General features: G+C 39.7%; 1 protein-coding gene across 3 annotated transcripts in view; it reads left to right on the forward strand.

Moving 5' to 3' along the window:
- Window positions 1-17,913, forward strand: part of LOC119040492 (cytochrome P450 7B1) — a 193,520-nt gene that overhangs the window by 151,296 nt on the left and 24,311 nt on the right. For all 3 annotated transcript variants that reach the window (XM_053660863.1, XM_037133522.2, XM_037133521.2), the window contains one exon: window positions 10,583-10,719. In XM_053660863.1, the coding sequence (XP_053516838.1) occupies window positions 10,632-10,719 (88 nt within the window). In that variant the 5' untranslated portion in view covers window positions 10,583-10,631. The remainder of the gene's footprint in view (window positions 1-10,582; window positions 10,720-17,913) is intronic.

The following is a 17,913-nucleotide window of genomic DNA, read 5'->3' on the forward strand; positions in this document are numbered from 1 at the left end:
TTGAAAATGACTAGGTCCCCTTCCAATCACAATATGGTGAAGGCCACCAGCCCTAAGGACATAGGCAGTCTTATTTCCAAATGCGAAAGGAAGCTAAGGATCATGAGACACTGGGGAAAGAGTGCCTCCGTTATGAAAGGGAGGAACCATAACAAAGAAACCGGGGCTGGGACAGGGAGGACAGGGATAAAATCGAGGAAGCGTCTCACTGAATGGAGCAAAAGAAATTGGAGAGAAACTATATGAAAATTACAGGACCATATGTCTGACTGTATTGAGAGAGATTTTAGTACTGAACAAGCTTAATAAGATTTAGTGATGGATACATAGAAAACAACTCATACACAAAAACAAAGCCATTGAACACTGCCTAAATCATGATTATGGTATAAACACTGAAAACTGATTTCCCAAGTCAAGTGAGAAGATGCATGCATGAGGGAGTAGCTTAAGCAAAACAAACTATAAGAACTTTGTTTAAAATATGTAAAAAGGTATCTTTAGTAGAATTTTAAGATTTGCAAACCTTAGTGATTTCTGTGTCTACACCTGGTGCTCTTTCTCTATGCTCCATGTTTTAATATTAGTGATGATGGATTTCCTGAAGTCACTCCTTTTATGCAGTGACTTAAAATCTCCAGCTAAAGTTAGAAACCAATCTTCGGAAAATAATGGTATTTCTCTTTCAGCCCTCTAACTTGGAACAAGATCAAAACATTGCCTTTCTCAGTGCCATGTGCTGTGTTACAAATGTAGAGATACTGTTATGTTATCCTATGCTAATAGTTTACCCAAATTAAAATATGGTTATGAATTATTGCATTATGAAGCAGATGCAGCATATGGTCCTCAGGCTTCTTCGCTCCCCACCTCGGCAAACCCAGTACCGTTTATTTCTCTCCCTATGGTTCTGATAAGCTGTGTTTGCTTATTTCAGGGCTGTCTTTTAAAGTTTGGAACTGTTTCTTTATTGGCCCGGTTTGATGAAATGTCATTTGATAAGTCGACTTTGCATTTATAAATTGTTGGCACTGATCACTATATTGTCATTTCCAAGGCTTTCTGGCCTAGTTCTTTCTTATAATTTAGTTTGCACAAAAGTGTGGGTTCTGATCTTTGGTTAAACATTCAAAATCAAGTGATTTAGTCCAATGTAAGAAGTGACAAGTTAATGGAATTGATATCTCTTCCATGGAGTACAAGCAAATCCTGTTGGTAAAATAAATTAGCAACTAATCATCTCAGAAATTATAAATTCGGTTGCATGGTTTTCTACTTTAATTAAGGACTTGAAATAACTTTCAATTACAAATCGATTTCCCTGTTTCAGATTGTCGGGGCCATTTAGACATTCTTGACTGGTTTTCTCCTGCGATCCAGTGCTCTGGGAGCCAGTTTTGTTCCTTGCGATGTGTTCTCTCAGAGAACACAAAGCCTGAAAAGTTGTATTTTCTTTCAAAGTAGGAAGGTGATTCTGGTGCCCCATTTCCTGACCAGCAAATCACATATGACAGCCCTAAACAAAAATCTATGTTAGGCAAATAAAGGAAATATGAAATCAAATGAAAACATATCTCTGAAAAATGGTGCTTTATAGAAAACTTTAAGGAAATGGAGAGGAGAAGAGAACCATTATTGGATGTGTATTCTAGGTGACCCTACGCAGCAATATGGGGATTACAATAGTAATAAGAAGAATAGCACTAACATTTTCAGTGCTTACTGTGTGCAAGTCATTACTTTTAGTTACTTGCAGGCATCAACTTATTTCTCATGTGAGGAAAGTGGAGGAGAATATTGATTTTACAGGTGAGGAACCTAAGGCACAGAAAGGTTAAATAAACTGGCCAAAGTCACCAAGCTGGTGAGAGCAAGCAGAGCCTGGAATTTGAGTCATGCCACATGGCAAGACTAATCAGGAGGCTGTTGCAGCAAAGCTGGCGAGAATGGATGAAGGCCTAAACTATGCCCTCCCGATCCAGGGTCAAGTGCACAAAGAAATGTACTCCAGTGGTGTGGTCCCTGATCGTGAGGCCTGCTTGAGACTCAATTAAATTTTAAGTGACAGCTTTTTAAAAGTATGCCTTGACATCATTTCCATGATGCCAATGTATCTCAGTTGTGTGTGTGTTTGTTTCTCTTTTTTTTTTTAATGTAGACATAGCTTTTATTTCTCTCAGGTATATACCTAGGAGAGGAATTGCTGGTGATATGGTAGCTCTATGTTGAACATTTTAAGGAACTGCTGAAATAGTTTGCAAAATAATCATACCATTTTAGATTTTACCAACAATATATAAGGGTTCCAATTCTTCCACATCCATGTCAACACTTGTGATTTTCTCTCTGTTTCCTTATAGCCACTGAAGTTGAGCATCTTTTCGTATGTTTATTGCCCATTTGTATCTCCTCTTGGGTGAAATGTTTGCTCATACTATTTGCCCACTTTTAAATTGGGCTATTTGCCCTTCTGTTGTTGAGTGAATGTTTTTTCTGTATTCAGAATACTACACCATTATCAGATATATAAATTGCAAATATTTTCTTTGTCTTTTTAAAAAAGCTCATTCATAGACTTCTTTGAGTGAAATCTTACATGGATGTGTTTTGGCTTCGGCTTCTTATCCACAGAAGCATTTACAAATCACTCACTTGATCAAGGCATTAGTATAAATCTGCTAATGGAATTGAGTTTACAAGGCACATTCTACAGGCAAAGCTTTGCTCGATCACACAATTGCGGAGATGAACTGATGGTGGAGGACTGAACTGCAGTGTGGCTTGCAGAGTTAGGTTTTGGGGTGTGAGGATGTATTTAGTCATCTTCATGCTGGTTTTGCTCTAATTCCATGCCCATAATACACAATTTGTGACCATTAAGCATTGCTTGCTTTTACTTTGCCATTACATTTAATGCTTTGATCAAAAGGGCCTGAACAGTGCATATATTTGCTAATGGGAAATTAAATCAAGTTTTTAAGCCAGTTGCCAACCTGGTCAAACCAAAACATTTCAAGAGTAAAGGCCTTATTCCTGACCCTCAACGTCAGCAGGCCTTTCCACAGTGGTACAAAAGTTGCCAAAGAGCAGAGTTAAATCACTGAGACACTGAAAAGTGGCATTTTTATAAACATCGTTTTTTGTATATTCTTTGTAAGGCAGGGGCTGTGAACACCAGATGCCAATCACACAGCACCAGTGGGTTTGCAAGGTTACAGGATGGGGAAATAAAATGAAGGTTAAGTGCAGGGTACAGCAGAGATTACTTATGGTAATGAATTCTGTCATTTTTCTAGACAGAGTTGGATTAACGTTCATCCTGAAAAGAGATTACAGTAAGTCTGACTCTTGCAGTGAACAAATATTAAGCAGATCATTTATGTTCAACATATGAATTGAGAGTCCTAATGAATGTATGATTTATCATATACAAGGGGGGAAACATAACCTGTCCCCTAACTGTATACGAGAGATGCCTTGGGGGTTTATGAAGGAGCGGAAGCATGGTGCCCTGTGCTGCAAGCCTCCTTCCTCCGAGTGGAGCCTTGAGAGATGACAGGGACCTTAGCGTCATAGTCTTGCAGCCCCACCTCCTGTTGTGAAGGCCTCCCTTCCCATGACTGTCACAGAAACCACCCCTGCCTGCCCCAGTGGCATGTCCCCTAGACCCTGATGGAAGTAGGGGGACATTCTGGGGGCCACCATGTGTCCCTACTTGTGCACTTACACAGTCAGACCCCATGTCTGCTCTTCCTTTTCCAAGTGTGGGCAGGGTGGGTTCTGCTTCTCCTTATGGTAGATCTTGGGCGGTTGCGCTCATTTTTAGAACCAGCCTTTGATTCATCGGTACAGGGTATTTTTTGCCATCATCTACTTTTTAGAAGACAGTACATGGCTTTCATTTTAACACTATAATAGCATTTTTTAGAATTTCAAAAACAGCAATGTACTGAGAAGGGCACATCATTTTGGTGGGACTCTTTCCAAAAATTTACAACCTCAATCTAATCACGATAAACCACCAAACAGCTCAAACTGAAGGCCATTCTGCCAAATAACTGGCAAGTAGTCTTCAAAAGCAGTGTGATTGTGTCACGCAGGCTAGAAGACACCAATAACCAAACTCCCAGAATCTCACCACCCAGAAGTAACAACCATTTATATGGTAAAATATACCAGACCTTTCTCTTTACATTTCTATTCACCTAATTTTTTAAGAAAAGTAGAAATATGATATGGGTCTATGGTTGTTTAACTGCTTATTCACTCAAAAGTATGTGACCAAATTTCTCTAAAAAGGCCAACATGGATGGACTCTGTGTCATACAGCACCTTGGGGTGTCTGTCTGTGGATGAGGACTCAGGGCAGAAAATTGTCACACCTTGTCATTTCTGCCCCTTGCCCCCTCTCCCTTTGGAGCTCATGGAAAGCATCAGCTTCGTCCACTGAGGTCTTCATAGTCCAAGTGGCCTTTACAAGCCTTTATCTTCATGCTCACCAGCCGCAGTCATGCATGGGATTTCACAATGAGCTCTACAGTGCCTCTCTTGTTACCAAAGGTGAAATATTTCTTAAGGAGGCTTTTGCATTCTATGGACACAGAAAAGGGAATATAGTATATTCCTCTCAACCTGCTCCCCCTGCTCTGTAAAGTTCTGTCCATCGAAAGGTGAGAATCCTCCGACCATTGTACATGACTCTCAGGCTCCACTCATCCATCTCGGGCACATCTTACTTGGGACCCTGGAAAGAGTTCAGGCCGCTATGAGGGGCTCCCACACAGATAACCAGCTATTGCCAAAGGTAAACCAAAGTCTGCAACCTTGACGTTCAGGTCAGCATCGGAGAGCAGGGTTTTTGCCTTTAGGTGGACAATACCCTTCTGGCTGCAACACTGTGCAGCAGACACTATCTGGTAGAATCTGCCGGGCGCCTCTTTGTCTTCCATGCTGCGGTGATCTGCTGGGTAAGGAAACAGCCCCTCCACTAGCACACTCCATGACGGGGCAGGGTGTCTCCTCAGTCTTCAGCATTTCAAAAAGTTTCACGATGTCAGAGTGATCCTAGGCCTTCGTTATTTCGGCTTCATAGGATAGTCATCGCTGAAGCCTGGAGATCTGCTGACTCTTGCAATGAGCTCCACGGCTACCTCTTTCTCAACCTCAAAGTGTTATGAAGAAACAGACCTTGACTGGAACCCCTTTCTCTCTCTCACCTGCCTCAGATAGCTGCTCTTCAACTGGCCCAACTTCTCCGACCGCTGAGGTCACTGTAACCTTTGATATCTAGGTACTTTTATTTATACAAATATTTTAAGTAAACAGGTCTGAAGTTTCTATCCTGCATGGGGTGGGGAGTCCAAGTCCCCTTTCAGTGCCCCCAGGATTCCTTCTGAGGCAGCATGAGGAGCTAGTGTTCTCTGTCTCCCAGTCTCCCTCTAAGTTTTGTCTCTTGCAGGTACAGCCCTTGACCCTTTTCCTTGACCCAATAGAGTCCCCCAGCAGGACACTGCCCTACCTCCTCTCCTTGTTTACCTGCCTTGACCCTAAGCGTATGTGGTGTGTGCAACAGACTTTAGTGAGTATTTTCAGATTTTAAAAAAAGGTCATGTGGCTCCCAGGCCAGCAAACCACTTCTAGTTGAAAACGGGCCATTTCTGTTCCTATAAGCTCCCTCCCATCCGTTTATTCTCATCATTGTCCTTCTCACGGAGTCCCAGCTTTCCAGGATGTGGCCTCACTTCGTCCCCTGTGCTTCCATGCTTCTCTTCATTTCTCTTGCTTCTTAACTCCAACCCTCCGTATTTCTGTTTGCCTTTTGTGCAGAGGAATTTTATTATCTTTTAGACCAGGTCATGCCTAGAGAACCATATCACAGCCAAACACACCCAGTGAAAGCGTTCTTCTACATATAGTTCTTTTCCTGAGAAGGTCAGCTGTTTGCAGTGTCCTTTTGCCTGCTCACATCCATGTGCGTAACTTCACACGTGCCTTCACTTAGCCAATAACTCAAAGGATGGAGAGGTTCCTCCCTCTAACCTGAGCAACTCCATCAGAGGTAAAGGTACGCAGGGAGGGCTGACAAATGAAACTATTCGGGCAGAGAATGAGTGAGCAAAACCACTTCCATGCAACTGCTTACTGTATATGAATAATGGGGAAAACTAATCCTGACCTGCGTGCCAGCTACTTTCAAATAATCTAACCTGAACAGCAAACCTCTCAGGTATATATTATGATTATCATTTTCAGATGAAATTGAGCATCCTCTCAGCTAGTGTACTGAATTTAAAATTTCCCAGTGTGAGTCAGATGTACAGAAATGCAACTTTATGACTAAATTCTAATTTCTCATGAGCCACTATATCTGCTGATGGCAGAAAACACTAAATATTTTCAGGAAAAAGTAGCTCAGTCACTTAGTCTCTTTTGTATAAATATTAAATAAGATTTAGGATTCTCTCTTCCCATTTCTCTCTGTTGGTCTGGTGGGTCCCACTGTGTGGATGTTCACATCAGTTGTCTTTGGTGTCCTGTGGTACCTCCTGGCTAGGGCTCCCTGCAGGGTCCTCCACCTTTGCATCCATTACTGAGGTGCCGGCAGTTGGCTATAACTCCCACCTGGTTTCCCAGCAAAGTAATGCATGTGGTTCCGTATTTCCTTTGCCCCAGCTGGGATCTCACCGAGGATGCGGGCAGGCATGAGTCAGCCAGGCCCTCCACTCACTCCTGCTCTTTTGAGATCTTTCACCCACAGCCTTGCAAAGATGTCCCTTCTTCCCAGTATCCTGAAGAGCATGTGGATTCTCAATTATCCAAAGTTGTTGGAACACTTTAGGTACACTTGTGCCTGCACTGGAGCCAAAGAAGAGGGGAGAAGTAGAGAGTATTTCAACACTATAGTTCTAAGAAGCACTGTGAGGCAAATTCCATTTTCTGATTAAGTGGCTTCCAAAGAAAGTCAAGGAAAAGATAAGCAGAGCAGCTTCATAAGTCCCTTGCTCAACAACACTTTATTCAAAAGGTCAGCATCATAATGAAATATTGCAATGCACATCAGTTAGGTGCTTTCTGAAAATTTAACCACACACAAAGAAAATCTTCAGTCATCAGAAAAAAATTGAAAAAAAGGAAAAAATTTAAATTATTAATGTACTATCACAAATATTAGGTGACCTGATAAAAAATGTATTTAAAAACTATCAATCAGCAATCAGCACATACATTTATTACCTTTTTTCTAAATTGATACGCATGTATAAAGGCTGCTCACCACTTACCTGGGGGGTTGTTACAATAGCCTGGACTCCTGGACAAGAACGATCACAGAAAAAGCGGAGAAGAGGGAGTGACTTCTGTAGATGGCTGTGGAGAGTGCTGAGCTTTAAATGGCTATGGGAACAATGTGTGATAAGTCACTAGCCAAATCTGCTACGTATTTATTTAACGAAAGCTGTAGCATGAAGATGAACTTGAAATATTATTACGAAACAAAGGATTTTGTGTTGATTCGTCCTTTTCTACTTTAGATGCTGCTTCTTAACCAAAGAAAACATGTCGTGTGTCTTTCCTATTATATGCGCAGTTTATGTACTTAGATGGTTCTCCACTACTTGCTTCTATATAAATTTGAACCATACCTGAAACTTTACACTTCGAGATGTGTCCCACAACCTGTGTGGAAGAAATTGTGAGCAGTGATTCAATGGTTTATGCATAGAACTTGGTTTAATCATTGAGAAATTTGTGAGCTCTCATTTGTATAATTTGTGAGACGTGTACTTCTAGTCTCTTAAACAGTGAAGAGGATATTTGAGAAAGTGCATATTGTTTGAGTGGGGTATGGATTTTTTTTTTTCAGTTTTCTGTTTGTTTTTGTTTTTGTTACCCACCATTGCTTCAAGACCTATCCCTTTCAAGGTATGGAATTTGATCATTCCCAATGAACATTCCCTCACTCAACAGTGGCCAGTGGTATTTTATTTTCAAAGTCACAGAGCATGAGAGAGACAAACAGCCATATCTGAAGTGCGCCAGATGCAAGAGGCACTTCCAGGATCATTATGGTGATATCCTTTCTTCCTAGATAATATTTCACAAATATACAAATCAAGACAGATTCTCTTATCTGCCTTCAATAGGTCATAAGTTGAACTAGCACTATATTTTTTTCCTGAAAATATTTAAAGTTATGACATGGTGTTTAATAGTTTTAAGCTATTGCTGTCAAACACAGCTGTATGAAATGATGACCCTCTCATCTTTATAACAATAAAATGGCCTCCTGATATGTATTCCTAACTCTGGGTGTTGTTACTAGTCCCCTGGATTTCTGAGCTCCCTCCTTTCCCACAGTAAAGAGTACAGATTTTTTAAATGATTTTATTTGTTTTTAGAGAAAGGGAGGGAGAAAGAAAGGGAGAGAAACATCGATGTCAGAGAGAAACATCAATAGGTTGCTTTTGTGCCCTGAGTGGGACCACACCGACAACCCAGGCATGTGCCTGGCCCGGGAATTGAACCTGTGACAGTTCCTTTGAGGGACAATGCCCAACTGAGCCACACCAGTCAGGGTGATGAAACTAGTGACATTAAATTACAATATGAAAAAAAAGCCCTTGAACATCTTCGTCACAATGCAACATCCATACAACATTGAAACAATAAATGTAGACCAAGGAGAAGTTAATAAACTGAGAGGAAATTTTGTGAATAGGTCACCTGAAAATCCTGAAAGAGTCATTAGTGACACCCTGCACAAACTGGCAGTTGCTGACTTGGGGGCCCTGCTGTACAATCATGTGTGCAAGCTCTTCCTGCGTAATCTTTGGATATACAATATTTTCTTGGTACACTTTTGTATTTCTGAAAAAAAAATCAAGTCTCTATTGCTAAAGGCTGCACTCAAGAAAAGAATGGGGGAAGGGATGCCAAATGATGCATTTCTATGCAATGTTTCTTATCTTCCCATTTCTAAGTATATTTATTTAAACAGCAGTGTACATTTTGTAAATTTTTATAAAGATAAATTGTTTTCACCCTGGCTGGGTTGCTCAGTTGGCTGGAGTGCCTTCCGGTACACCAAAAGGTTAAGGGTTCGATTCCCAGTCAGTGAACGTAGCTACGTTTCATGTTTGATCCCAGGTCAGGGCACGTACAGAAGACGTGTGATCGTGTTTTTCTCATACCAATGTTTCTCTTTCTGTCCCTCTCCCTTCCTCTCTTTCTAAAATCAATAAACATATCTTCAGGTGAGGATTTAAAAAAAGATAAATTGTCTTCTAAAAACAGAAAGCAAAGAAAGTTTTGATAACCTCGTTCTTTTATTTGTATCATACCCTAGATTTTTTTTGTTTTGTTTTGGCTTTTTTTTTCCCCCTGAAAGACCTTATGTTTGTTTTTCAAGTTTAATTCCACCCTGTTGGGTTGTGGGAAGATAAAAGCTTCTGATAAAGTTTATCTAGCTACTTCAAAGTCCACAGTGCATATAATCAAGATCATAATCTTGATCTTTGATTAGATCCCAGCTAGTAATACCTTGTGATTAATCAGAATGGGTTTCACTGCTGGTAGTGTGTCATCTTCACAGATGGGAGAGAGAATTGTCAGAGTTCTCCTGAATATTTTTAATCCCTTCTAAGGTAAAATAGCTTTGATGTTGTTGTTGTTTTTTTTACTGTAAATCAGGTTGAGTTCCCCAAATAAATGACTAGGAAGAAATGTTGAATTCCAGTTTTGGTAGGATTATAGGTCAAACAAAAGAGAAACTTATTTTTTAATTCATAGTATTTCGACATTTTCTTGAACATGCTTCATATGTTTTAAAACATAAAATTTAACAAATATTTCTATTCGTCACAGATTGAATAAAAATGTTCATAAAAGAATATAATGAAATATACCTCTTGGGAATGATGTTGAGGTTTTTATTGTTCTTCACAGCCTAAAACATTTTGTCAAGATTATTAATTGCCCCTTTTCTAATTACCTGATTCCAGTCTAATTGAGATCTGATCATGGAGATTTACTTCGACCACTAAACTACCTGACCTCTGACAAACACCCAGAATGCAGTAGGAGCTCCCAGACACCAAGTGTTGCTCAGTGTATCTGCCATTTCAGCCAGCCACTTGGGCCTTGCAACACATAATGTCTTGAAAGTGTTGCTCACCGAATGCTCTGAATTGAACTGTGTGCCCAGAGCCACACACAGCAGGGGGTCCAACCTGTGGCCTGCAGGCTGCACACGGCCCAGGATAGCTGTGAATTCGGTCCAGCACAAAATCGTAAATTTACTTAAAACATTATTAGATTTTTGGGCGTGTGATTACATGTCACAATGTATTTAATGTGTGGCCCAAGACAACCCTTCTTCTTCCAGTGTGGCCCAGAGACACCAAAAGACTGGACACTCCCATTAGAGACTCATAAGTATATTTCTATGATTCCATAGGAGTCATTGAATAAAAGAATCGAAAAAAGCTGTGCAATTCATCCAATCCTCTTAGAGACTAGATGAATAACATACATATGTTAAAACAAGAATGGTCGAATTTATTTAAGTTCTTTTTTTTTCTTACAGGAGACCTGGCGAGCCCCCGCTGATACAAGGCTGGCTTCCTTATTTTGGGATGGCCCTGAAAGTAGGAAAAGATCCCATAGGTGCCATGAAAATGCTTCAAAAGCAACACGGCGACACTTTCACACTCCTCCTTGGGGGTAAACAGCGCTTCTTATGTCCTAACATCCGCTTGTTCTTTAATGGCATTCTCTCTTTCTCTGGGCAACATACGGAATATTTGTACAGTGTTGTCTTATTTGTAGAGCTAATACAAAAGGAAACTATGTTCTTGAGCATTGTAATGCTCACATTAAACAAAAACAAATTATAAAACACTCTTGAGGGTAACTAGGTAACCTGACTCTCCGTCCATCGATTGTCATTACAGTTTGGTTTGGTTCGGTTTTAAGAATGGTTTTTAAAAAGTTATTCTGTATTAATGGCCTTTATTTTATAAAGAAGTTTTAGGTTTATAGAAAATTGATCAGGTATTACAGAGAGTCCCCATATGCCCTTCCCTCCCCATCATATTTTCCCCTGTTATTAACATCTTATGCTCATACTTCTTACAACTGACGAGCCACTGTTGATACGTTAGTAAAACTCTGTGGTTCACATCAGGGTCTACTCTTTGTGGTGTATGGTTCTTTGAATTCTGACAAATGCATAATATCATGTATCCACCATTACAGCATTAGGCAAAATAGTTTACACTGCCTTCAGAATCCCTTGTATTCCACATATTCATTCCTCTCCCTCTCCCGGAGCCCCTAGCAACCACTGATCTGGAATGTATTTTTAATTTGAAAATGTTCATTATCTTTCTACTGTAATAAAATGTTTACAAAGCTAGATAAAAGAAACACAGCAAGTTTACTATGTAGCCCAACCTCAAAGGACTAAGAAGAGAAGCTACAATTTTCTTAATCCATCCTCCTTTAAGGCTTTTGCTGTCCAGATACATCCCTATCTATTGCTACATAACAAACCTCCCATAGATTTAATGCCTTAAAACAACAACTGGCCTTGCCAGAGTCACTTGTGAGGCTTGAGTCCTCTGGCCTCTTGATTGGCGATAGACGGTCCACGCTGGCCTTATTTATGTGCTGGCAGGACCCCCTTGTCCACATGCTGTTTCATCCTCAAAAACGACATTCTTACTATGGCAGCTGGTATTTCAGCAGTGTACGGGGAAAGTTGCAAGGCCTCCTGATGTTACAAAACCTCACTTCCACCTCATCCCATCAGTCAATTCAAGTTGCAGGCCAGCACAGAGTCCAAGGTAGGGAATTAGACTCCACCTTTTTCTGGGCTGGGGGGCAGCCACATTGCCAAGGAGCAATATAGAAAGAGAGTGGGAATTTATGGAGGCCAACCTTGCAGAGTCTTCCACATCAGCTTTTCACCTAGGCTCGCTATTCTCTTTCTTGGTTTTTGTCTGTCCTGTCTATGCTCCAGAAGGCTGATCTCTATAGTCTGGATTTTCTACTCTCCTCAGCCCTGACTTCTGCTCGGGTGTGCTGGTGAGAGAGGCAGGTGTGTTCCAACTCCCCGCCCCTCACTGGGCTCTGGTGACACCCTTCACTCTCCTTCCTAAGGACACTGAAGACATCAGGTGTGGCCTCACTCACTCAGATCCCCAAACATCTACCAAACGTACTAGGTCTCACAACTGTTTTTAACATTTACTCTCCAATTTCAATGACTGTTCAAGGCAATCTGGTTACCTTTTTCCATGATCCTTCCTGCTTTCTCTGGGCTGGCATTTTATTATGCATTTCTCTCATAACATATCTTCACTTTTTTTCTCTCTTGAGTCCTTACCCTTCACTTATAACCATGCTTAAGATTTTCCTATATTCTCCATCTAGTTATCTCCATTATCTAGTTTCCACTTCTTTTTTTTTCTCTTCGGCATCCAGATTTTTTAAGAGTTATCTATATTTGCTACTTCTACTTGCTTATCTCCTAGAAACTTCCCAACCATAATGAGCCTTCCGCCTTGCTGAGCTCAGCGATGGGCCCTCTCCTGCCTAGACCCCTCTACTCGGTTTGACAGCACTGATTCCTCATTCCTTCCTGAAACTCCCTATTCCTTCACTCTCATGACACTGCACCTTCTGGTTCTTTCTCCAAATCAGAGTATTTCTCACCTGGGTCATCTCTAGGTGAGCCTGTTTTCTTTGCTCAACCCCTTTTATTTTCGTTTTACCAGCCTTAGAATTTTATGTTCTATTCCTAAAGAATTCGGGTGATTTCTTCTTACTGTAATTACTTTGCTGAGTATCAGAAGCTGCTTTTTGTACATCGAGTGACTTCATTTCCTTGCTACCATTTTAATGTAATTGGGAGGGAAAATGATACAACTGGATGAAATTGTAAGCACGACTGAGTTCTCACCTGAGCAGGCAATATTCAGTTCACCCCATCTTCTTCCCTTACCTGGAAGTTGGCGAGTCTCTTCCAAAGGTAATTGTGTGCATTCTGACTTCTGAAAAATTAAAATGGAAAAAAATCATGCATCTTAGAAAGAGAGGTTATAATATATGAATGTAATCTTCATAAGGGTTCCCAGAGTTTGGGCTCCAGCTTCCTCCGCAGCCTCATCTCTTGCTGCTGCTTGCCTTGAGCTTAATACACCATGAACGCACAAAGTGGTTTGAAATGTCCTCTCCACACGCCAGGCCCTTTTGTGCCTCTGTGTTTTCTCTTGTTGTTGTTTATTCTGCCAGAATGCTGTCCTTCTCTTTCAGTCATCCTCAGAAGGTGGCTGGCCTGAACTCATGCCCCGAGGCCATAGTCCACATATCGCTTCCTCCCAAGAGCCTCACTGACTGTCGCCCCTTCCATGTTACGCTGATGCTTCTTCTCCAAGCCCAGTTGCACCCAATAGCTCTCCTATCATAGTGTTTAGTAAGTTCTGAATGTATTGCTAATTCACTTGTCGATTTCCTTCCATTATTTTCTAGCTCCTCTATTACCAACATTTAGTCCAGAGCTCAGCTCTGATTGATTCACAATAAAAAACTGATGAGGAATTTCTCAATACCTTAGAGCTGATGAAATACTTACTAGAATACACATGAAGGCCATAGCTGGTTCTATTCTAAATGAGCTTTGGCTTCATAATACAAAACTGTATTCTTCACTTTTTTTTAAAGAGTCGCTTTAAAAAATTCAGCCTTATGTTCTAGTGAGTGGATACAGAACATTATTGAAATTTTAGTTTTTCTTTTTAAATGCATTACACAGAAATAACCTAAGATGACTAAGCAGAAACTTGTGGCAGATTTGAATCATTGTATTCACTTTTCAAACAAAAAAAAAACTTACACACAATTTCTTCTGACACTTGATATCTTAGTTTCAGATACTGAGAAGCTTGCTGAATTTCTTACGTCTCAATAATTTGACCATGATTATGTTTTTGAACTCAACAGTAGACAACCACAGTTGAATACACACTACTACTTCTCTCTGGCTTCTTACTGGAGTTTGAATAAATTCCTGTCAAGATATCCTATTAACATGTATGGTTCTGATGATCAGTTTGCAAAATGTCTCACGGTGGAAGATGTGACTTGAGGAGCAGTTTTTCACCTGTGTCCCATAACATGATTTCAGTGAGTCATGTTCTTGTATGATGAGCAAATGATTGGCATCCCCAAAAGTCTCAAGGGACGCAGATGTCATCTTAATAAAGAAGTAAAAAGGTACATCTTCTCACGAGAAACAACGTAAATTCGTGACCTGTCGCAGAAAATAGTTCTCTAATTGGTTTTGTGTGGCGGTGCAGCCGAGTCACTTCCCCTTGGTGTCACACCGGGGAGGCGGCACTGCACGTCACTGTCAGCAGCTGGCGAAATCTCCCGAACAAGGGGGAGTGTGTGATGTGGTCAGCCTCGCCAAATGAAAAGGTGCTTTCCATTTCACTCCTCCAACTAATATTTTCAACTTCAGATTTAAGAAAAAATCTATAGAAGAACCAACTAAATATGGAAATTAAAAGCTTATAATTCCAGAAAACTTCTTTAAAATTCAATTTCAGATTTTGTTGACTAGGCATTTCTATTCCATATAGTGAAATGATGATTCTGAATTCCCATGGGTGTGTCTCTGTAAAGCACCAAGTATCTGAAATGAGAACATCAAAACTCCATTTATAATGATGCAGATGTCCAACTTCTTGTGCATATAAGACATTAGTGTGGGTGATCTAACTTGGTTTTTTTTTTTTTAAATATTTTATTTATTTATTTTTAGAGAGAGGGGAAGGGAAGGAGAAAGAGTGGGAGAGAAACATCAATGTGTGGTTGCCTCTCCTGAGTCCCCTGCTGGGAACTGGCCTGCAACCCAGGCATGTGCCCTGACTGGGAATCAAACCGCGATACTCTGATTCGCAGGCCCGCGCTCAATCCACTGAGCTACGCCAGCCAGGGCCTAACTTGTTTTTTGACGTTTACTGACATACTTTGCGTCATGTAGCTTCACCTTCCTGCAGGAAGTAATTGTGAAAGAAGTGAAAAGGCTGCTGAGTTACAAAAGGCTCATGCACGCGTTGTATAGCAATGCTAGAGTTAGTATCTTAAGGCCCAGAAAGCCCCTAAAAAGGGAAGAGAATGAAATTATTGACAAAGAAAACATTAAACATTTTGAGCCTACTTCAAATTCAAATGTACTGCTCATAAGGAATATATATTTATAGCAAAAGTAAGCCTCATTTTGACATTTATATTTTAGACATATGGAAACTCTGAAGTTCTTTAAATCAATTATTCCATGTCAAGTGCTGACACTGTTCTTTTCTTTTTTGAAAAACGTGGCAAAGGCCATTGTTTCCACCTTGTGATCTTTGTGAACTAGGCAACTTGCCTGTTGACACTTGTTCATTTACATAAAATTGCACTAGAGGAAAAGTTAATTTTGCTCCAAGAATCTGTGGCCTTCCAAATAACTTCTCAGATTTCCTTTGTTAGGAAATTTAAATTCACTTTATGAATGTATATGTGTTTTCCTAACTGTCTGATTAAAGATTACAAAGAAACTCTGGTTTTGCATCTCACATTAGCAGATGGTGGACAGATGGTTTAAATTAATATTAATTTTGGAAAACTTAGCTTAAATTGTTTATACTGAAGATTAAAAGTTGGAAAGCCAGCTAACATCTCCAGGGTTATTAGTACTTCCAAACCCACTTGAAAAGCAAAATCCTGAAATCAAACGTCCACTTTTAAAGAAATCCACATCTTACTCAGAAAGATAGATAAAACCTCAATGCCTTGATGTGGAAGAAAATTAAAATAAAAATGAGAAAGAGAAAATACTGATTCTGGAATGTAAAAAGCATAGAAAACAGAGAGAATTTTGTCTATAAACAAATTGCTTTAAACTGATCAGTAATGATTTTTATACCCAAAAGCCTGTGTGCAACGACTGCTTGTTTTTTTAAATATTAATAATTGGTTGCTAACCAGGGTGCTTTGCCACATTTTATTACTTTTATTTGAAATTAACCTTACTGGTTTTCCCACACCCTCGGCCCCAAAGAGAGAGAGAGGAAATGGGACTAACGGTGTGTGTGTGATGGATTACAGACAGGGTCCCCCCTCCCCCTCCCCCCCACAGCCTGCCCTGAGGGAGGCCGGCCCTGGCTGCCCTTGCTGGATCGGTTTTTTTTTTTTTTTTTTTTGTCTTTCTACTCTGATTCTGATGATTTTAGAAAACTGACAGGAAAAATTTCAAAAGATACTGTAAAAAGTGTGTGTTTTACAAGCTGGACTTTTTATAGACTCTCTGAACTTCAGTGACAAATTTAAAATAACACTAAAGACATTTAGTAAAAGCCTTTCATTTAATGGAAAGAGAAAAGTATGAATTGCCACCTGTGAAAATACACAGCTTTGCCTAAAATGATGCCTTTTGCAAAATAAAAGAATTGATTCTTTTTTTCAATTATCTGTAAGGCAGATGCTGGCAATTTTATTTAATTAAGCTGCTATGGCCAAGCAGGTGTCAGAAAATATGCCCAAGTCCTGTTGAGTCCTTTCTCTGCTCCCTAGGGGGAGAAAAGATTGCATTTATTTTGTCCATACAGCTTTGGGATCGGACCAGACTGAGAAGTCACTTCTCGCTTTCCTGTCATTTCTGTATTGGCCCACCTTATTAAGTCAATCAAGAGGAAATCGAGTGAATAAAATTGACGTCAGATGATTTATTTTTAGAAGTAAATCACAGCACACGTATCTCTATGTACACTAAAAACTTTGATTATGTTTTAAATTGTGAAACAACAACAAAAAAGCATTTATCTTGTTTCTAGGGTCGAAAGTTATTCAAAACTTTATCCCAAATCTTGTACCAAATTCAAGTTGTATGATGCTATGGAAGTAATCACAAACAAGTGACAAGTTGTTCATCTCAGAAAGCTACACCAACATACATGTACATACACCACAGAATGATAAAGTTAAGGAGAAAGTGTAGGTGATCCAACGTATTTCAAGGTCTAATAATTTTTTTCTCTAGAAGTCAATAAATAGGCATGGAAATGTATAGGAGCATCTAAACTTCATGTGTGTTCTTGGGAAAGAAATGCTTGTTAAATGTTGTTATTGAATACCATCTGCATATTTCATATAACTAGGAGGAGTCTGAAAACGGTTCTAGAGCACTCCAAGCCTGACGAATCAGAATCAAGAAGAAATTTCTATTTTTTAAACAGCACCCTGAATCTTCTAAGTGGCTAAGGTCGGACAACACTGACGAATTAAAAGACCAAATGCCACTACCTTAAAGAACACTTTGATAGGTCTTGAAGGCAGCCTGAAGCAGACTCTACTCTCTGCCTCACAACTCTGCTATATAGTACAACTATCCATATAATACAGTGTTTTCTTTACATCTTTATAGCTCAAGGGGAAAGAGATCCAACCAAGTGTCTGGATTTCAATAAAAGTTGAGTGACTATAACAAAGAATGAATGAATGAATGAATGAATGAATGAATGAATTCTAGTTTGGGATCCTGTTTCAGTATGTGACCTCAGACGTGTTACTAAACCTTCCTGACCCACTATTTTCTCATCTACGAGGATGACAAATCTGACCTTTTGTGATTTATTTTTAGTGTTGAATTAGCCATTCATTTGTAAGTATCTACTTCATACTACATCTTCATTTATTTGAGTTAAAATTGTTGTATGTAGCCAAAGCTAGGATGATACCAGTTATGAAAGAGCTATTTATAAAGTGTAAATAATCAGCAATGGAATGGCATCTTACCAATTTGATTTGATTTTGTGTTATTGTAGCAAAAATATGAGAAGTGTTTAAATCAAGGGATTCTGAGAATAT

The sequence above is a fragment of the Artibeus jamaicensis genome, unplaced genomic scaffold, assembly GCF_021234435.1.
Source record: "Artibeus jamaicensis isolate MK-2021 breed Jamaican fruit bat unplaced genomic scaffold, CSHL_Jam_final scaffold_916, whole genome shotgun sequence".
In the NCBI taxonomy this organism is placed as follows: domain Eukaryota; kingdom Metazoa; phylum Chordata; class Mammalia; order Chiroptera; family Phyllostomidae; genus Artibeus; species Artibeus jamaicensis.